Source organism: Onychostruthus taczanowskii, unplaced genomic scaffold, assembly GCF_017590055.1.
Source record: "Onychostruthus taczanowskii isolate IOZ18803 unplaced genomic scaffold, ASM1759005v1 scaffold19, whole genome shotgun sequence".
Classification (NCBI taxonomy): Eukaryota; Metazoa; Chordata; class Aves; order Passeriformes; family Passeridae; genus Onychostruthus; species Onychostruthus taczanowskii.
In genome coordinates this window covers 204,243-224,962 of record NW_024499128.1, presented here as the reverse complement: position 1 = coordinate 224,962, position 20,720 = coordinate 204,243, and the positions used below count along the sequence as shown (strand labels likewise).

General features: G+C 50.6%; 1 protein-coding gene across 3 annotated transcripts; it reads right to left on the bottom strand.

Annotated features, from left to right (window-relative positions):
• Window positions 1-337: 337 nt before the first annotated feature.
• Window positions 338-20,627, bottom strand: FAM234A (family with sequence similarity 234 member A). Of its 3 annotated transcripts, XM_041401581.1 has the most exons (13): window positions 19,885-20,567; window positions 17,630-19,549; window positions 14,420-14,722; window positions 13,161-13,277; window positions 12,792-12,980; window positions 9,121-9,251; window positions 6,147-6,276; window positions 5,546-5,684; window positions 5,118-5,258; window positions 4,690-4,768; window positions 4,110-4,262; window positions 3,214-3,316; window positions 338-2,985 (listed from the first exon to the last, which is right to left on the bottom strand). In XM_041401581.1, exons 3-13 carry the CDS (start codon window positions 14,676-14,678, stop codon window positions 2,774-2,776), a joined length of 1,653 nt encoding a protein of 550 aa, XP_041257515.1. In that variant the 5' UTR covers window positions 14,679-14,722; window positions 17,630-19,549; window positions 19,885-20,567; the 3' UTR covers window positions 338-2,773. The 3 variants fall into 3 exon arrangements, with proteins under 3 accessions (XP_041257515.1, XP_041257513.1, XP_041257514.1); XM_041401579.1 differs by lacking the exons at window positions 17,630-19,549; window positions 19,885-20,567 and adding an exon at window positions 20,581-20,627; XM_041401580.1 differs by lacking the exon at window positions 19,885-20,567 and having other exon boundaries at window positions 19,413-19,876.
• Window positions 20,628-20,720: the final 93 nt, after the last annotated feature.

Sequence of the window (20,720 nt, the reverse complement as noted above, 5' to 3'; positions counted from 1 at the left end):
CTTGATCCAAATCCAAACCACGGCATGAGATTTTCGTGCTGATGGACTGCAGAGGGAATCTGGGGTGTAAAACCAGGTCACAGAGCCCAGGTGGGGGGCAGGGATGGGCTGGCCCAGCCTCGTTATCTAACTGCAGCCTCTCCACACACTGCCTTTTCCTGGTCCATGAGCTGCCTGCAGCAGAACAGGGCAGCAGGCAGCACCTCAGCCATCAAAGCATCACCAGGACTCCTGGATCCCTCCCAAGGAGGGGCGTTCTGCCTTGAGGAGGTCACTCAAAGGGCTGTCAAAAAATCCCAAAGTCTTGTATAACCTGCAACATCAAAGCAGGGCACCATTTACAAACAATGCAAAAGAGGATTTATTGAAACCATTCCGGTTAGAGCAAGTCCTGTACGGCACAATTTGCAATAAGTTAAAGAACCAAACCAAACAGTCTCAGTGTTAAAAACCACACTAACACATAACACAGTGATATAGCCATTGCCACCCAGATGAGTTATTGAATCAAGGCACAAAGTCATTCATCAAATACTGCAAAAGAACAATTACACAGGAAACAAGCTGGAAACAGACTGGTTTTGTTAAGAAGGTGCTGGTTTGGCACTGATGCGTTTAATTGAGCTGCCACGGCGAAATCTGCTTTTCCAAATTGTCCAGAAACATTACTGGACAACTTAAAGCCAGGAAAGCTCCTCAAAGCTGAAAATCCAGCTCTCCTCCAGGAATATTCAGTGTGCCTGTGGGAAGGTCATGTCTGGGTAGGGATCTGAGGAGGGAGAGTGTCATGAGAACACAGCCCAGGCATTCCCCTTGCTCCCAGCCAGGGGAATCTCAGCAGGAAACAATCCACAGCCAGCACTCAGGCTGGGCTCCAGTGCAAGCCCAGGGTCCCCTGCCCTGTGCCCTGCCCCAGCTGGCTGAAGGGCAGCCTCAATCCAGCCCTCTTATGGCTGCAACACTGGCACAGAGACCTGGGTGGCTGTCAGGCCTAAGGTGCTGAGCAAAGAGGAAACCCAAGCTGGGGGACACAGCTGGGGAACCTCCCTGCACTCCTGGACTCCCTCAGAAAACAGCTGGGAAGAGAGGCAGAGGGGCAACACAATCATTTTGAGCCCAGGGTGCTTTTGAAGGTTGTTGAGCACAGCTGGACACCCCAGGACTGGCTCCCCTGACTGCCCAGGATACGGGAGAGGGAACCTACAGGCAGCCCCTGGTCAGGTGGAAGCAGGAGGTGTCCAGGCAGCCCAGCTCCCTGTGCTGTCAGCCTGGCAGGGCTGGGGCTGTGGCATGAGCTGGTGACAGCAGCAGCCCAGTGGCACATTCAGGCTCAGCAGTGGCTGAAGGGAAGAACTGGTGCCTGATGCTGCACATTCCCATCCTACAGTGTTTCTACACATCCCCCAGTGTCAGACTCAGCAAGGGAGGGAGGCACTGGCCAACCCCCCTCCAGCACTGCAGAGCTTGAGAGAGATTATTTTTAGGCCTAGTTTTTATTTTCAGGAGTGAGTAGCTGGTTCAAACTGTTTTCAAGGCTCTGCACCTTTTTTCTACAGTCTACACTGGCACCCATCAGGACAGGGCAGAGCAAACACCTCACGGTGCTACAAGGAGCTCCAGGAGGAACATGTCATCTTCACACAGCAACCTGTCCCATCCCCTTGGGATACCAGGCTGGGCAGAGAGCTCGAGGATCCTCACCCAGCATCACTTCAATTCCAAGGGCAGGGAGGCAGCACAGAGCTCCTGCCCACCCCCTGGCAGCAGGGACAGTGCTTGGAGAAGGCTCCTCAGCAGCTGCAAGGCTGAATGAGGAGGGTGCTGGCACTGCCACTTGGGTACAGGGCTTCCCAGAGCAGCAATCCCAGCTCCCAGAAAAGGTTCAAGTGCAATTCTACTCAAGCTAGATCCTCTGGTTCCTTAAATCTGGAGAGGTGGTGGTGGTACTTCCAGGGACCAGCCAGCCTGGCCTCAGGGTGTATCTCTCACCATCTATAAGCAGGCTGAGGGAAGGCAGGAACATTGATGCATCCATCAGGTGGGAGACCAGCTCCCTCTCAGTGCCACCAACACTGCACAGCCTGGCTGGGAAGGCAGCAGCAGAGAGCACAGACACAGGCAGGCTAGTGACTGCAGAGTAGGACACATGGGGGTGTTCGGGGGAGAAAAGGCCATTTGCTAAGTAGAACGACACTTTAACCTGCGCTTTGCTGGCCCAAGTGACACCAGACACACCACAGCCATAGCTGGGGACACCACACACCCCCCCACTACTGAAGCATGGCCCAAATCCAGGAAAGGGTAATTGCAAATCAACTTGCAGCCAAGCACCTCTCCCCAGCCAGGAGAGCTGACTCAGAAAGGAAATCTAACATCACACAGCAAACTCCACTTCCCAGACATCCAACTCCACTTCTCAGCCATCCCAGAAATCATCAATTCTGGCACCTCAGCAAGCACATGTTTTCCTCCAGACACACTCCTGAGTCAGCACAGTTCTGTGGGCACAGAGGGATGGAGGGGAAAGCCCTCCTCCCTGAGCTGATGACACCTCAGTGGTGGCCAAGCACTGAAGTCCCATAAGCTCTAAGGACGGACACTCTGGCAGCTGCCCCCACAGCCTGGGTGTCCCTAGACACTGGGGGTGCTTCCCTGCCAGCCACACTTTGGTTTGTGGATCAAGAAAGGCAGCTTCCCATGGGAATGCAGGCTCTGGGCTTGTTGAGAGCACGGCTGCAGAGCAGGGGCAGCCTCTCCCCATTCCCCGTTAAGCTCAATCTCGGCTCTGGAATCGCATCCTGTAGAGGCGGTCCCGGATGTGCTGCTCCTCGTCCCCGGGCGTGCGGCGCAGCCAGATCACCCTGCTCAGTGCCACATCCTCCTTCAGCTTCCTCTTCATCAGGGACAGGGGGCCTGGCCCCTCGCCGGGCTGGGGGCCCCGCAGCAGCAGATAGCAGGCGTGACGGCTCCGCTCGAACAGCGCCGCTGCAACACGGAGCACACGCAGATGCAGCCTCAGCCTTGTGTGCCTGGACTGCCACCACCCCGCGCCTGGACTGCCACCATCCCACAGCTGGACTGCCACCACCCCGCACCTGGACTGCCACCACCCCACACCTGGACTGCCACCACCCCACACCTGGACTGCCACCACCCACAGGGGCTAGGAGGGACCAGTGTCCTCCTGCACTGGGCTGCAAGGAGAGGACTCACCACTGAACGCAATGATTTGGTCGGTGCTGTTGCGGAGCTCCAACAGGACATTAGTGTAGGAAGGGTGGAAAAGGTACAGCTTCTGGAGAGGAGTTCGGGGTCTCTGCAACCAACAGGACACTGTCAGGACACAGACTCACACGTTATCCCAGAGACAACAGCAGTACCAGGCTCAGCTATTACTCACACTCGACAGGATAACCCAGCCAGACACTCACCCGTGTCAGCCCGGCTCAGCCTGACCGATGCCATTAGGACAAGTGCTGGGATTTTGCTTACTGCTCTCCTCCCCACCCCAAGCTTCCTGCAGATAGCTGGCCTGTCTGCTGCAGGCAGGAGACAGATTTTTGCCTCAGGGCTGGCAGAGCAAGCAAGGAAAGCAGAGGAAGTTCAGCTGGTGCTTCAGCAGCCTCTGAGACACAAACTGTCACCAGTGCTGCCTGTCACTGCCCCGAGGATTCTGCAAGCAGTTGAGCTGTGCACCAGGGCTGCCTGAGGCTGCCTGGGGCACAGAGAGGATATTTACATGGCCACAGAGATCACTGCATGCAATGCTGCCATGTGAAGCTCCCAGAAAAACAGCAGCAACTCCAGAGATGCCAGGCCAGAAGCCTCCCACCTCACCTACAGTGCCACACCAAGGCAGGGCAGTGACTTTGCTCACAGAGCCACCAATTTAATTTTCTCTACTTAACCAGGCTGAGGATGACAAAAGCTGCCAGTGCCACCACCACCTGCAGGGACACGGCTGTGGACACGGAGCCCACAGCCAGTGCATGAGGCTGCAGTGTCAGTGGCACAGACAGATGGGAATACCAACACTGTGACAAGGGGGTAACTCCACCCAGCTCTGGCCCAAAGCCTGGAGAAGAGCAGCCCTCAGCAGCAGCACTCACCGTCTCATTGCCTGGCTCCTGGTAGTCTCCCCACACGAGGAAGGCAGAGCGGTGATCCGCAGTGGGAAGTGTGGCTGGGCCAGGGCTCCCTGGTCCCGAGTTCAGCTTCAGCTCCCACTGGACTGCTCCAGATTCACTCTCAACAATCATAACCTAACAGGGAAGAAAGAAAAGGAACTCACGACAAAGGCAGCTCACAAGCCATGAGAGAGAAGTCAGGTCAGCTGCCTCTCCTCACACTGTCTATGGGAACAAGTATGTGACACATGGGAAGATGAGGAAATATTTGAAGCAGAGCATCACAGAGATGTGAGACCTGGGGTTGGCCATGTTAGAGTAAAATCACAAGTTTTACAGCTACTTCAAGGGATTCAAAGTTCTGTCATTGAAGCCTCTTGCTGAGAAGAGAGTTAAAGTGCCTGAGCTGGCTTCAATAACCTGTTGAAAGAGATCCTTTCACAGCTTAAAGCTTCCTAAAATCAGCCAGAGGGAACACATCCCACCAACTGTCCTTGGCTCAATTCCTGCTTGAGCTGTGACATACAGAGAAATGGGAAGTTAAAAGGAAGAAATTTCAAACCTTCTTCCTATTGGGTCCAATCTCACTCTCCAGGACAATACCATGGGCATCAGGTTTGTAGTAACCGAGCAGCGGCTCACTGAGGGAGAGAAAGAGCAGATCTGTACCCACCCTGATGGCTGGGCACAGTTTGCTTTCCCAGTTGCCTCTATCCTCCCACACCTGCCCTGGTAAGAGATTTGATTGCATAAAATTGGGTTGGCCTGATACCACCCCAACTCTGAGCCCAGCCATATCACAGCAGGCACAAAATGAGAAGCAAAGCTCTGAGCTCCTCCATCCTGAAGCAGCTCCCAGCATTTGAGGGGACACAACACAATAAGCAAGATCAAGATATGACCCAGGCAAAGAAAGAATTTCATCTGCCAGGACATTGCTGTTGCTGGGAACCTGGAAATGCCACACCTAGCCCACAGTGAGAACACTACCTCAAAACACGGGACACATTGAGGGTCCACACAGCGTGGAGATCTTTTGTGTTGATCAGTGTAGCCACCTCTGAGTCCACGACCAAGATGTTGTCCCGTGAGTGCCCAGGAACTGTTGCCAGGTAGTGAATGTCTTCAAATCTGAACAAGGACAGAGAAATGATTAAGCTTTTTAGGCCATGGATGGTTTTACTGTGAAGTTTGGAGTTTTTCTCTCTGCACAGTAAATCCAAACAAGAAACCTCAACATGTTTTCTCTTCTTTTCTGTGAATCCCTGATGAAGCCATTAACACCAACCCTTGTCCTGAACTTTGGATGTGCTCCTAGTTCAAAAACCACATAGGCAGGAGAGAACAAAGTCCCACCAGGCCATCCTGTCAGGAACCAGCCCCCCCACTCCACCAGCCTCCAAGACATAGCCTCACACCTGAGAAGGGATAAGAGGTGCGTGGCACGGTCAATGTGCTTCTCCCAGTGAGAATCCGGCTGGAAGTTGGGAAGCTTAACTTCCTCCCCAACTACTGTACTGCACAGATCTTCCAGGGAATATGCATAGAGAGAGTTCTCTGTGCAAAAAAAAAAAAAAAAAAAAAAGGCAAGAATGAAGAATGAGAGAGATAAGTTATCCTGCCCTAGCTCTGAACTCTATGATTTTCCAGATCTGTCAGATCAACTCTATTTTTAGGGCTTGCATCATAGAGTTGTAGTGGTATTTTGAGACTCAAGCCTGCTATTGAATGCTTTTAACATTTTATCTGTTCATAATCCAAGTGTTCCACAGTAATCATTTGCTATAAATGACTGCCTAATCCTTTCATGCTTGACATTTGTTGAATAAAATCACTACAGCACATAACAAACTGCAGTTTAAGCAGAAGCCCCCCCTTCTCTTCACTCTGAACAGCTCTGACTAGCTGAAAGCTCCACACAGCTTGTAAGAATGCAAAACACGCTCTCAGATGATGTTTACTAACCCTGATCTCAGCTACAAACACTCTTTCAGACTGAATTCCCAAGCAGAGCTGTACCTGTGTAGAAAAGGAAGTAGGAGGAGGAGTGCAGCTGCAGCCTGACGTAGCGAGCGATGCCATCCACCCTCAGGCTGCCCGTGGAGCCAATCTGCTGGCCAGTTTTTCCTGAACAGATGAAGACCTTCACCTGCACAGGGAAGGGATTGCAGACAACAACCAACAAGATTAAAGCTGGTACCAAACAGCAACTGAATGGGAGCAGCACAGGCTTGGATGGAAAGTCTCTCCCTGGTTTTGGAGGAGTGGGCATGAGTTTGGTGACACCTCTGTCCTGAATTCTTCTGGAAGTTTGAAAACCACTTCCAGCATAGCCACCTGCTCTGAGAATTTGCTACCTCTGTCACCCACCCTCCTAACAGTCTGGTACTGTGGAACAGCAGCCCCAGCTCTGTAAGGACAGCAAAGATCCATGCAAACCTAAGAGGGAGATGACCTAATGTCAGTAACAATGCAGCACATGGACATGGGAAACTTGGCTTCACAGGGCAACTCTGCTGTTTTAAGTGCCCTAATCTACTCCTCCTTATGCTCATGTGAGCCCAAGAAGATAAAAGAGCTGATAGGTTTCTTTCTTTCTATTCTTTGTGCAGGGTAACAAAATCCACTAAAAACATTTCACCCAGGAGAATAAAGGTTAAAGTCAGGATCAGATTTAAATGTCTGAGCAACAGTCAGAGTCTAGGGAGTGCAACAGACTTTAGGGACAAGTGAAACATCTGACCAGCAGAAACAGCACCCATCAGAGATGCTGAGTCAGGCAGGAACCCTTCCCTCTACCTTGAGAGGGAGGGACTGGAAAGCAAAGGAAATCCAAAGTACATCTGGAGAGTCTGGCAGGTGAAAAAGGGAGAATGAGAACACAGCTGGAGAGGGAGAACAATAAACCAGCTATTCCCAGCCTCCTGCACTGGGAGGAGACACACACCAGCTCTGGTAGACCAGCTGCACCTTTACTGGTCCAGTGGCTGCCCTGGGACAGTGACAGCCAGGGCTGTTTACACAGGGAGGGAGAAACACAACATTTCCCTCGCTGCACTGCCAACCCCTCTGTGTTGCCACAGCAGATGGATCCCAAAAACCATCACATTTTCTGGGATGTGTTTGTGCTGAAGCTTGCAGCAGGAAGGGGTCAATGGGACTCTCTGGAAACGCTGCCATGTAACCCCCTGCACACAGACCCTTCCACAGACTGCTCACAGCTCTCTCCTTTCAGCTGCAGCCCTTGATAGCAACAAAGCTCCTCTACTTGAGTGCTGAATCTCCCTTCTGACCACCCTTTCCAAGCTGCAGAGCTCCACCCCAGCTCCTACATTTGCGTGATTCTCAAAAGAGAACATACTTTTTCTTAAGTTGGGAAAGTGCTTGCCAAATCCAGAGGGAGGAAGGGATTTCATACCAAGATAGCAAGAGAGCTAAAATGGAAAACAGATCAAAAGGCGGTCTTGCAGAACAGAGGCTACATTCAAACTTTTCTTGGCCGTCTAAGATTAAAAAAACAAAAGTCTTGAGATAAGTGGGATAGCAAAAGCAAGGAGGAAAGAAAACAGAGAGAACTGTAGGAGGTGGAAAAGACAGAATTTCTGATGACTGTGGCAACAACAATGCCTTGGACAGTAAAACCCTATTTTCTTATGGAGGATATTGGCCAAGAAGACCAACGTCACCTGGCTTGCACCAGCCACAGGGTGGCCAGCAGGGCCAAGGAAGTGTTTGTGCCCTGTACTGGGCATTGGTGAGGCCACACCTCAACTGCTGTGCCCAGTTCTGGACCCCTCAATTCCAAAAGGACACTGAGCTGCTGCAGCAGGTCCAGGGAAGGGAACAGAGCAGGGGAAGGGTCTGGAGCACATGTCCTGTGAGGTGGAACTGAGGGAGCTGTGGGGGGCTCATCCTGGAGAAAAGGAGACTCAGTGGGGATCTTCTCACTCTCCAAAACTCCCTGACAGGAGGGGGAAGCCAGGTGGGAGTCAGGCTCTGCTCCCAGGAAAAAAGGGACAGGACAAAAGGGAATGGCCTCAAGCTGTGACAGGAGATGTTCAGGTTGGAGGAATTTCTTCCCAGAAAGGGCTGTTAAACATTGGAAGAGGCAGCCCAGTGAGGTGGTGGAGTCACCATTGTGGGAGGTGTCCCAGGAAAGCCTGGACATGGCACTCAGGGCTCTGGGCTGGTGACAAGGCAGGGATCAGTCACTGGTTGGACTCAATGATCTCAGAGGTCTTTTCCAACCTTAATGACTCCATGGCTCTGGAATGAGGAGCTGGGGCTCCCACTGCTCCTATCAGACCCAGAGGAGCTGTAACTTGTGTGCTTTGAACAGGACAGACTGGGCATGCAGACAACGCTGTGCCACTCCACCACGGATGCAGATGTTTTAGCAGAAAAACTGTTCTAGCTACATGACTTTCCCCTTCTCAAAAATGGGAGAAGCAATACTTGGAGGAAGATAACACCACCAGCAGCTGTTTCACTAAATGAACTCAGATCAGAATTAACCAGCACAGTGACACTGGGAAGAGCAGTGCAAAGCAGACCACAGGCAGAGAGAGGGAAGGGATCAGAAAAGGGCAGTGCTGGTACAAAAGCACTGACTGTCAGCTGTGCTTTGATATAAGAGCCAAAGCTGTCAAGATTTGTTCACTTCCACTTCTCTAAGCAGAGAAGCAGAAAACTGCAAGCTCATCTTGCCCCAGCTCACTCCCCAGACAACACAGGAACATGCAGTGAGGAGAGCACACTGAAAAGGGGGAGGGATTGCTGCCCAGCTCTTTGATTTATTTCATTTTTTTAAACCATAAAACACTTGTGCTGATTTGGGAGTACATCTCTGGAGGGTGGAAAAGAACCCACCCCAAACCCACAGAAACCAGAGGCCTCTGGACACTCCCTCTGAGACTACAAGGTGGAAATAAACAGCATTCCTGCCATCCTCTGTGGCAGCCACTGGGCTTATGAGAGCTTCAGGATGACATACCTGGCCTGTTTTAGTAATAAAGATTATCAGGTCCTGAACTCCATCATCATCCACATCTGGAATCACTGATAAAGGAGTCAGCACAGTATAATTAGCTCCAAAGTCACGGGATTGCCTCCACAGAACTTCCCCTGGAACACAGTGGGAAACAGTCATTAGAAGGCATCTTAGGTTGAAAGGTTATTAATGCTCCTGTTCCAGCCCATCAGCACCACACACCAGCAACATTTATGCTGATCATGGAGTAGTTCCTTGCTTTTCTGCATTCCCAATGAATCCCAGTATCCACAGTTTCATCTTACATTGGAAAGCAAGCCTAGCTGCCTGCAGGAATGCACCCAAACACCCTGGCACAAAGAACAGCTTGCTTCCCTTGTGCCTTTGGTTAACAAGCTTCCCAGCATGTTCATGGCATGGAGAAGCCTTTAGTGTGATCTAAATTCCTGCTGCTGTGCACTTAAATATGCACAGACATTTTGAGACCATAAAGCAGCTGAATTCTGACCAGTGCTGCTGCAACTCCTGGCAGAACCTTCTTTGCTGCAACTTGCCTCCTGCAGATGTTCCTGCAGATGTTTCCTCACTGACATGACCAGCTCAGACCACAGACCACCCCTCCCTTGTTTGAAGAACACACACACCCCAAACTTGTTTGTAAACTGAGGTAACAAAGCTCTGCTTTTTAAAAAAAAACAGGGGGTGGCTGGTGTGGGCTTCTCTTCAACAGCTCCAGACCAGTTGAGTGGCTCTATCCATCCATTGTCCATGGCTGTGGGCTACTTTGTGGAATTTGCAGTGGAATCTGGCAGGGAGGACACTGCTGGGGGGGTTTTCTTTCTAATGAACACTTCAGTGTCTGATTAGGTGCTCCCAGGGCAAATGTTTACCCTCCCCTTTATCCAGCATCACACACAGTAATTATCATTTCAGGAATGCAAAGTAATCATCTGTTCTTTGTCAGGAAGGCAGCTGGACTGAAAGCCAAGGAATTACTACTTGATGCCGTCTGCAATAATTTCAGGCAGGCTGTATTTCTAGTAGAATTGCTTCAAAGCTTTTACTGCAAAGCTGAAAAAACCACTTGGATTTGTTGCTATGACAACAGATGTGAAGTGAAGAGAGCAGATTTCCTAGTTTCCTTAGGAAATCATGGGAAGGCAAAGAATTTTGCCCTCGAAGAAAATAAGCAGGCAGAGGAAGAAGAGAAGTTTTAAATTACCACATTCTAGCTTCAGGACTGTTCAAAGGTAAAGAGTAAGACCAGGCTAATGAAATTCACTTGTCAGTGAATTTCTAGGCTCTAATTTTCCAGGCTCTAATCTTTGGTGGTTAGACAGCTGACAGAGTTTGGGAGAAAATATCTTATTCTCTTAAAAGAACAGTCTGAGTTAAGAGAAACAGGTGACACTGAGCTGGATTCAACAGCAAGCACTTGAGAAGTTTTCCATGCTCTAACCCAGCCCAGAGAGAGCACAGAAAGCAGCCCTCTCCTGCTCCCTCAGCAGGAGATGGGACTGTCATGTCTGACATCTGCAGTGCCACGGCGCTTCCTCAGAGCCCGGGGTCACAGCAAGAGGAGCCGAGATGGAAATCAGGCAAGTGCCTAGACTGCAAATCTAACCGGGGTGAAAGGTTGGATTTTTTTGGTCTGGAAGGAATAATAAAATCAGAACTCAGAAGACTGAGCTCAGCTCTCACTTCAAGCAGACGCAGAGGACACAGAAACTTTTCTCCCTGTCAGATGTTCTCCAGGTTGGAGTTCTGGTTTATTTATTTAGTGATTTCTCACACAGAAGCAGTTCCATCATCTGATCATCATGGTGCCCTTTCTGCTCAATCCCCCAGGAGACCAGAACCACCCACAGGGCTCACTGTTCATGCTGCTGGAGGATCAGATGAAGACAGAAGGTGTAACAAAACTCTTACTCCTGTCCTCTTTCTTGAGACTCTGCCTCAGGCTAAGGCAGAGATGGAATAATGCACGGCTACAAAGACTTTTGCTTTGACCTGGAACAGTTAATCTTAAGCTCCTGTGTGTCCCAGTTTGCTGGTAAGATAAACATGTAGGAATGTTAGATGTCCCACACAAACAGGAGCATGCACCCCTACGCTTCCCTTCCTGCCCACTCTGGTCACTCCTTGTGGCAATGAAGAAAGCAGGACTTAACACAACTTCAACTGATAAAAAAACCCCACTAACATTATCAGCATTTAAAGATCAAAACCACATCAGACACATTCAGATGATAATCTGCCTATCTCTCCTTCAATCTTCCTACAGGCAGGGGCTAGACAGCCTGAGAGTCCTGGAATCTCACCAAATCCTCCACGATGATGAATCATTAACAGCTAAAGATTGTGCTGGCTACTGTTTTTAGCACACTGTGATGTAAGTTAGACTTTGCCTCTTTGAATACATTTAGCCTATTTAAATACATTTTATTCTGCTCTGCCCTCCTAACCCCCAGTCAGCTAAACTCAGAAACCATTTTTAACCTACTTAACAGCAAAAAGGCATTAAATACATAAACTCCTGGGTTATTCACTTCTCTGTCTGATGCATTTTTTCCTCTCTTGCTTTGAAGTTATCTATGGAATGTTTTCTTCACTGTATTGCTGTGACCTGTAGCTTAGCCTGGCTCCTTCTCTCCACACTTGCCTTTATGGCTGTCTTTAGTTACAAGCCTTTGGCTCCACAGCCAACTTTCTACACTTTGACCTGAAAGTAACTACTTCATTAATAGTCTAAAAATAACCTGCGCTAAAGCCTGCACATGAGGGAAATGGTGATAAGAGGTCTCTGCTGGTACAGAAACTTTCTAGCTCTGTGTGTATCTACACTTCCATCTATACACTAGAAATTAAAAGCTACACCTGATTTTCCTCAGATTCCTTAGAGCTGTACCTCTTGCTGTTTCTTTTTTCCAATTTTTGGAAAACAGAGTGTGAGGGGTTTAATACCAGATACAAAGGATGGGATCCTAGGAAGAACATATATTGTTTAGACATTTGAAACAATGGCCTCCAAAATGGAAATGTATTTTAGGCTTCACCAGCAAGGAGGGTTCAAGGTGCAGCAGATGATCACTGTTCCTAAAGTAGTACAGGCACTCCTTACCCCCACCCACGTAAGGCAAGATGATGATGATGAATTTCTCCACCTCTAAGTTTAGAAAGGAAGAAACCTTTCCAGAGGAACTAGGCAGAATCGTAGACTACTGAAACAGACTGGCAAGCACTTATCCTAAGTGCTCTCCTTGACAACTTTAAAATCATAAATGCCTAGAACTCCCACTCCTCCTGCCACAGCAGGCACTCCTGGCACGCACACACAAATAACTGGGAAACGTTGCAGGTGCAGGTTTGTGTCTAACCCTGGGGAGTACAAAGTAACACAGCTAGTGACTGCTCCTCCTGTTTCAAAAGCTGTTGGAACCTGGTCTTATGAAACAGTGGCTGGCACAAACCCCCACCAAACCTTTGGAACAGCGAGGCTGAGAGCACGAGCTCCTCAACGCCCAGCAAGCGGCCCTGGCAAGGCTTCCCAGATAATAAATACCCCGTGCCCATTGTTCATGTACCAGCCACGCTGGTGTCCCCCCTGGGGCCACCAGGCGAGGAAAGCAAGCGGCCCATCCCCTGTGTGGCAGCAGGGCTCTGCAGGCACTCACCTGTGCTCAGGTTGACGGCTGTAAGGGACAGTGGCTTCTCCACCACGAGGCAGCCCGGGGCTGCGGCCGTGCCCAGCTGCTGGATGCCACACTGCAGCCACTGCATGTCCTCTGCAGCAGGGCTCTCCCAGAGCACGCTGCCATTCGTGCCAGACACCGCAGCCAGGAAGGCACAGGGAGACGGCAGCCCTGGGGACAAGAGGGATCACAGGGAGCTGCCCCTGCAGCCACCTTTGCTGCCCTGCAGCACCCAGGACTCACCTGGGACTCACCCAGCTCCTCTCCCCACCCAGCTTTCTCTCCCAGTCACTAACTGGAACTGGAAGAGAAAGGACAGCCCTCACTAGAAGGTGTTTTTGGATCAGGTACCTTCATCCAGACAGGACATGTTGAATCTGCTGCTGCCATTGCTGGATTTGAAAGCAAAGAGCACATCTTGTACTTTGTCTTCATTCATGTCTTCTATAGCAAGGAACGGGTAGGGCTCTGCAAGAGAACACAAGCCAGGCTCTGGTGAGGATTTCCTTAGCCCACAGCAGAGAAAGTTGGAGCAAAACACAAATTCCTAGAGACCTACTCATGCCTCCATCCTGGACAGTGTAACATCAGGACAAATTGCCTTTTATATTAAAAAAGTCACATACACAAGTACCAAGGACAGGAAGTTAGTGCCAAACAATTTTTTCAATTTGCTATTCCCTAGAGGATGTCTTTTTTAAGAGGCAAGCAGCCAGAATTTGAACTATGCTGAACAAAGAACAACTGTGATCTTGGAGTAGGGCTGCTATTCTCAAGGTATAAAGAAGCCCTAGCCAAGCCCCACAAAACCCAGATACTCCATCTTCCTGTCAGCTGAAAGCAGTTTTTCTGAGCTCAGAGTAGCAGCACCTGGTGTGTCTGCAGCACCACACGCAGCTCAGCCCCTGCTGTGAGCACTATCGCTGCATTTACAGCACATCCAGCACAACCTACTGCACACAAGATTAAAGAAAAGCTATCCCAGAAGTGACTGCCGAGCCACTGGGGAGCAGGACCCAGGCTGAAGAGCCAAGTAAAGCATCAGAATAAAAATAGCTATAATAACTACAGAGCAATTTATTAAAAAAACAAGATGGAATTATTCTTCTTCCCTTCCTGTTGGCCACGGGGAAAAGGGAGAAAGTCAAAGTGACAGAGGAAAAAATGCCTAATTGCCTCCAACCTCAGCTTGAACTCCAAAGGAACATTTTAAAGAGCAAGATTCAACAGAGATTTATTCCCAGATACCTCTTTTTTTGTTTGTTTGTTTGGGGTTTTTTTTGGTTTTTTTTTGTTTTGTTTGTTTGTTTTTTTGGTTTTTTTTGTTTTGTTTTGTTTTTGGTGGTTGAGGCCAGCCTGCTACCTTGTTACCACTTCAGAGCAGCATCTAATTTCTCCACTAGATCCTGTAAACACCTCCTAGAAGGCCACTCCAATTATGCTGGGCCATTGCTTATCCAGGTCAGGTATTCACAGCTCTGGCTCCCAAGGGCTGCATCCCTGCAGGTCTGGCTCCACGCTGTGCTTAGGTAGAGGCCCACAACCCAAATCCGTGGCACAGAAAGGAAAAGGACTCTTGGTAAGTATTTATTCTGCTGCAGCAAGCTCACCTGCGTTGTTGTAGTATTGGAACCATGTTCTTTCTGAAACTGGCCTCTCTGGGCAGGGAATGATAAAGGAGAAAGCAAACACAATGATCAGGCAGAGGAACAGGGAGATGAAGAAGGCAGCAGTGCGCCACCGGGACAGCCGGGACAGCCCCGAGGACTTGATAATCCTCCTCTCCACGTAGTTTTCATGGTTCTCCTGAGCTTTTACATCCTCAGTCTTCAGAGGGTGGATCTCAGCTTCTGAGTCCTTGTTATCCATCACAGCTCATTCATTGGTATTCAGACACCCTTCTCCTCCTTCACCTGCAACAATGGAAAAAGAAGTCAAAATACATTTTGAAATATATTTTAAAAACACCAATTAAAATGTTCTGTTACTACCTTATATTCACACTGGAAGCATTTAATGAGAGGTGAGCAAACCAGTGTATTGTCACAGAGCTGGGTATAACACACTGCTGGTGCTGGAGGTCTCCCACACAGAGTTCAGGGAATGCAGGAACAGCACTAATTCTTCCCCAGAGGAGGAAATCAGCTCTGCTAGAGCTGGACAAAGAAGGCTACAGACCCCACGCAGAAAGGACTGACTGGTCTGCAGGTCTCCCTCAAGAAAAACACCCCAAAAGCTCCTTTTGTTGCAAAGACTTGTTGCCACCTCCCATGTATGTCAGCCTGGCTCCCAGCTGGAGAGGTGAAAGGAAACACTTGTGACCTTTATATCCCAACATAAGGCTGTTCTCCACTGTAAACGTGCACTTGAGCTTCCCCAGGAGAGAGAAACAAACACCAGAGTATTCTGTGTAGGAGCAAACCAAAGCTCTTCAACACCTGCTGACATGAGAAACCACTGGGTAAGTTCAGCAACCCAGCCCTGCAGAAGGCAGGATGCAGAAGGCAGCCCTGCAGAAAAAGTAGTGATGACTTCCCTCCCCAGAGAAAAACAAGGCAGGAGCTGAGACTAAAATCAGGCAAATCTGATTTCATCAGAGTGGAAGAGTTAACAGCTGCTGTTTTAGCTTCTCCTGCTATAAATCATAACCTTGGGCTACAACTACAATAAACAGAGGGGTTCTGTGCTAATTTGCTACAGAAAGGGGGAGAAAGAGCCCTAGTCAGTTAGAGGAGCCTGTAAGTCATTACCCACAACAGTAAAAATCCATGCTTTATACAGATTCTCTGATAGTGCTTCTTTAAAAAAATACCACAAAGGAAGAAATAAAGAATAACACATTCCAGTAGGCTTGGAAAAAGCTGCTTGACAGTGTTATGAAAAGTTTTATCAGAGTAAATAACCACGACAACCACGCCAATTTTCCATGACTGTGCCCCAGCAGTCATGTGTCTGGTTTGTGCACTGCAGCCATTTACTTCCCCAGCAGAAAAGAGCTAAAAGTCAGCACCAACACAGTGCAGAGCATGGCATTTCAACAGCAACAGGGCTCACTGTGTCTCACGTTTCTACCCAAGCTCATTTACAGGTTCTGTGAAACACAAGCTGAGTCACCCTGGGGAGGCTCAGCTCCTTCAAGCAGCTGTGGCTCCCCAGGCTGTCCCTGTCCCACTGCAGAGGCCTCTTCTCTTCTGGGTACAAATCACAGGGGGACAGTTCCATGGCAAGGCAACCCTGAGGCACAGAACCAGCAGGTCAGCCTGGCACTGCCAACCCTTTAACCTCAGAGCCTGCTGCACTTAAAAGCACTTACTCCCACCTGAGCACTCTGGCATTTGTTCTACATAAAGTACAGGATGTCACTCCAGATAATTTAATTCAACCTGCACAATACCATGCAAATGAATCAATAATGCAGAAGTTGCATCTTATTCCAAAGATCTTACTCCAAGGATTTTATCTGCCCTTCTTATCAGCCCACCAGCCACAGCAGGGACACCCACACGAGCCTGGCTGTTCCCAGACCAACAGCAGGCACTTGATGGGTAGAAAGGCTCCAGATGGAAAGGGGAACAACAGATCAAGCGGTGCTTTCAGCCTCTGCCCCGAGCTGAGCATTGCTCTTTTAGTGCACCAGGCCTTGAGCAGGTTCAAGGTACAAGGATCCAGGCACAGGTTGAGCAAATGATTTACTGGCACGGAGCAGCCACGGGCACAGCGATGGGGACAGTGGCAGGAGTGAGTTATGTGACCTCCCCTGTGCTGGGGCAGCTGGCTCGTGTGTCCCTGCAGTGCCCATCTCCAGCAGCATGGAGAGGGGGACCTTCTAAAATCCAGCACCCACAGCATGGGCTGCAACAGGGCTCCAGCACAATCCCAGCAGCCCCTACAGCAGAGCCCCCACGGCCCCCCAGTATGGAGCTGGGAAAGATCCAGGGCATACCAGTACCTGTGAGACTTCCCAAAAGGAACCAACCCCAGGTTTCTCCCATCTCTGTCCAAAAGCATTGATGGCATATTTTTATGACTCACTATAAATCTCAGCACCATCATCTAGACAGGGATGAGAACACTAAAAAAGCAGTAATTATCCTGACAACCCCAGTAATTCCCCTCTTTTCTGCAGCGATGACCCCACGGAGCCACGGAGCACAAAGAGCCCTCAATGCCTTTAAAGCAATTCTCTCTCTTTTCTTTCAGGGTTTGAATAATGCCCTTTGCACCCCTGCCAGAGCAGAGGCGGTGCCAGAACGAGGACCACGAAGGTCAATGGCCAAGACTCAAACAATGCAGGAAATCCCAGTGCCTGCTGCTGCCAAAGTGCATGCTGGCAGCATGTGGAATGGCCTGAGCTCAACAACAAAGAGGGCTGGTAATCAGTTTAATTGAAGACAAGCAGAAAATGATAGTGTACATCTGAGATGGTTTTGCTGTCCTCTAGCAGCTGACATCTTGTCTCCCGCTGGAAGAGGACACAAAATAACTCAGCTGGGAAGCTCAATGCATCCAGGCACCTTTCAGGGGAGCAGGCAGTGACAGGATTCTGTGCTGCTGCAGTGTGACACACACTACCTGCAGTACATGTGGGGACAGGAGAAAACATGGGAGAAAGACCTTGTAGAATGAGAAATTAGAAAACACACGTGACAAACCCAAACTGAACCCACACAGGCCAGGGAGTGCAGCAGCACAGCCAGGATTGGCATCTCAGACTCAGCTTTAAAGGTTGCTTCCCCCAACTGCTCCAAGCTGAGGGGGAACAAACATCCCTTCCTGTACCACAGCAACAACAGGGACAGGACAAACACAGCTGTACTCACCTTCACTCTCCTGTTTCCTGAAGCCACAGTGCAGATTTACAGATCTGATCTGCCTCAAAGCAGCAACTCTTGCACAGCTAAACCCAAGGGACAAACCATCAGCAGCAGTCAGACAGAACTGCTGACAAGCACAGAGAGCCACAGACAGTCAGGTGGATGAAGACTGGTGACAGAAACCATTTAAGGATCCGTGCACTGGAAAGGTTTAACTCATTTTCCACTCATAAAGCACCAAACCACAGCATCTGGAACGTCACCAGGCACCAGCTCTTCCCAGAAAATTTTTAGCAATATACTGTAAGTTAGATTTGATGTTCAACACATTTTTATCTTCCACAGAATGATGAAATCAGGTTCTGACTGGACATTTTAGGACCTCAAACACAGCATGTGGCTGGTTTGGTTCTGTTTGGTTGGTTAGTTCAAGTACCTCAGAGGTTTCCTTCCTGTCAGCCAGAAATTGTTGAAGCCCCAAGCTGCAATCAATAAAGACAAAAACAGCCAGGTTTTGCTCTGAATAAGATGCAACATTCCCATCACAGCTATTTTCCACGAGCAGACTGTTGGGTTTTGATCCCATGCACACTGTGACACTGCAGCAAGCTCACTGGGCAGTCACCTGCTGTGACATTCAGTCTTGGGTCATTTGTTCCTCTTTCTGCAGTCCCACTTGCATCAGGACAAGAAAAAATAACATTTCCCAAGATTTCCCAAAATGAGTTCTGCTCCCCCAAAGACACTCAGGCTGCATGCTGCACTCAAGCTTATCATTTTGCTGGGTCATCTGCTGCTCACAGCTCCTCCCTGACACCAGGTCACAGCCAAGGGCTGGCTGGGGACACTGACCCGAGGAGACCATCCCTGTCTGACAGGGCACCTCTGCTCCTGGCATGTCCCTAAGGCCTTTCTGAGGACACAGCCTGTAATCCAAACCCCACCAACCAGACTGGTGTGGCCATGGCACAGGTTTCCCAGAGAATCCATGGCTGCCCCATCCCTGGAAGTGTACAAGGCTGGGCTGGACAGGGCTTGGAGCAGCCTGGATAGCAGAGGGTGTCCCTGCCCATGGCACTGGGTGGAATGAAATGAGCTTTAAGGTCCCTTCCAAATCAAACCATTCTGGGATTCTCCTGCTGGAGCTGTCCTCAGGTTCTTCTGAAATGACATTTAACTCTCCAGTGCAGACACAGAGTGTGCCACAGAGCATTCACAGCAACGGAATCAGAAACTCCTCCAGAGCAAAACTACCTTGCAATGTGATACATCTGTCATTTGTAGGAGAAAACTCTTATCCAGGGCAGTTTTCACTACAGACAGGAGCTCAAATACAGAAACTGTTCAGAGAAGAGCAAAACAAAACCCAGAATTATTTCCCTTAGAGCAATGGGAAGATCGAAATTTTAAGATGAAGAACAGCATTAAAGCTGCGTGGAACTGATTACAGGTCAGGCCAGTAATAACAACTGTGCTGAAGAAACACCAGCCATTTATCATCCCTGGCCTCACAGGCTCCACTGCATCCAAGCCACTCCTCTCAGCAACTGCTGCAGATCCCTTGTGCCAAGTCCAAGGGCAGCTGTCAGCAGGGTGCTTGAAGCTCCCAAACCACAGACACCCCCACCTCACCCACAGGGCTCCCCTCTGGCCTCAGAAGCACAGTGACATCCCTCACTGCCAGCCACTGAGCACACAAGGGACTCTGGAGAGATCTCTGTGCATGAAAACCCTCTGCAAAAGGCTGTGGTCATTTCATGTGGGTTTATTCAAAAGACAAAAAAAGTACCTTTTTTAGGTGGGGCACTCAGTCTACAAGTCAGAATTCCATGCTGCCTCCTGCACAGCCTGGAGAGATTTATGGCAGTGAGAAAGGACTGTCCAAAGGCCAGGTTGGATGGGATTTGAAGCTGGTAGAAGGTATCTCTGCCCACGGAGCAAGACAGTCTTTATGATCCCTTCTAACCAAAACCATTCCATGATTCTACAAAACAAGGGCCCTCCTCCAGATGCTGTTGTCCTTCACAGCCACCTTGAAGAGAAACCACTCTTCCCCCCACCAGAAATGGAATTTTTCTTTCTGTCACTTACAGGCACACAGAGCAAAGCTCCCTCATAACACATCCATCCCCGGGGAGCCCCTGAGCTCCAAAGGCAGCCCAATCCTGCCCTGGTACCGGGAAGGGCTGGCTCCAGTCCCTCCCGGCAGGACAGGCTGCCCCTCTCTCTCCCAGCTGTTACACAAGATGTTTCTGCCTTACAAAATACGGAGAAAAGGCTGGAAATGAGGTTGGAGTTGAACACGTTGCAGTGTCTGCGTTTCGGCAAGCAGCCCTGTAATTCCCGGCTGCAGACAGGCTGCTGGGCTCGCGAGGGAAAGAGGAGCAGGGCTTCGGCCCTGCCCAGGAGCAGAGTGCGGGGCTGCAGAGCGCGGGGCTGCAGAGCGAGGGCTCCAGCACAGCCCCGCAGCCCCCAGGAGCCCCCGCAGCCGCCAGCCCCGGCACGAGGGAGCTCGGATCAAAGGCGGCAACCTGGGTTCTGGAAAAGAGGATTAAATTCCTTCCCAGGCTTCTCGCTGTGGTTTGGGGGCACCTCGTGGGCAGCTCAAGGCGGACAAACCCCGCCGGGCCGGCAGGGAAGGCCGCAGGGCCGGGCTGCGAGCGCGGACAGCCGCGGGCTCGCACGGACCCGTCAACGGCCCCGGCCCCGCGGCTGCCCCCAGCCCAGCGCTGCCGCTGCCAGCCCCACGCTCCCGGAGCGGCGGCGGCGGGGACGCTTCGGGAGCCGGCTCCGCTCCCCGAACGCCCGGTGACAGCGCGGGGACGCGGCCCGGGGACGCGGCCGTGTTCTCGGTGCGCACCCACGGAGGCGTCAGGGGCCCATGGTGCGCCGAGAGCGGCCCGGGCACCAACCCGAGTCCCCCGGCCCGGCCCCCGCCCGCCCCGCTCCGCACTCACCCCGCGCCGCCGCCGCCGCCGTCACTTCCGCCTCCATCCCCGCCTCCGCCCGGCGGAAGTGACGTCACGGCGCAGGGCGCGCTTCCGCTCGGTGCGGCGGCGCCCGGCCCGTCCGGTTTCGGCGGCGGCGCGGGCGGAGA

Excerpts from the sequence above, each read along its gene's own strand:
- FAM234A (XM_041401579.1), bottom strand. The coding sequence starts at position 14,678 with ATGGATAACAAGGACTCAGAAGCTGAGATCCACCCTCTGAAGACTGAG. Across the intron at positions 4,263-4,689 it reads TTGGACCCAATAGGAAGAAG|GTTATGATTGTTGAGAGTGA; the intron begins GTTTGAAATTTC and ends CTTCCCTGTTAG. Across the intron at positions 2,986-3,213 it reads CCAAATCATTGCGTTCAGTG|CGGCGCTGTTCGAGCGGAGC; the intron begins GTGAGTCCTCTC and ends TCCGTGTTGCAG.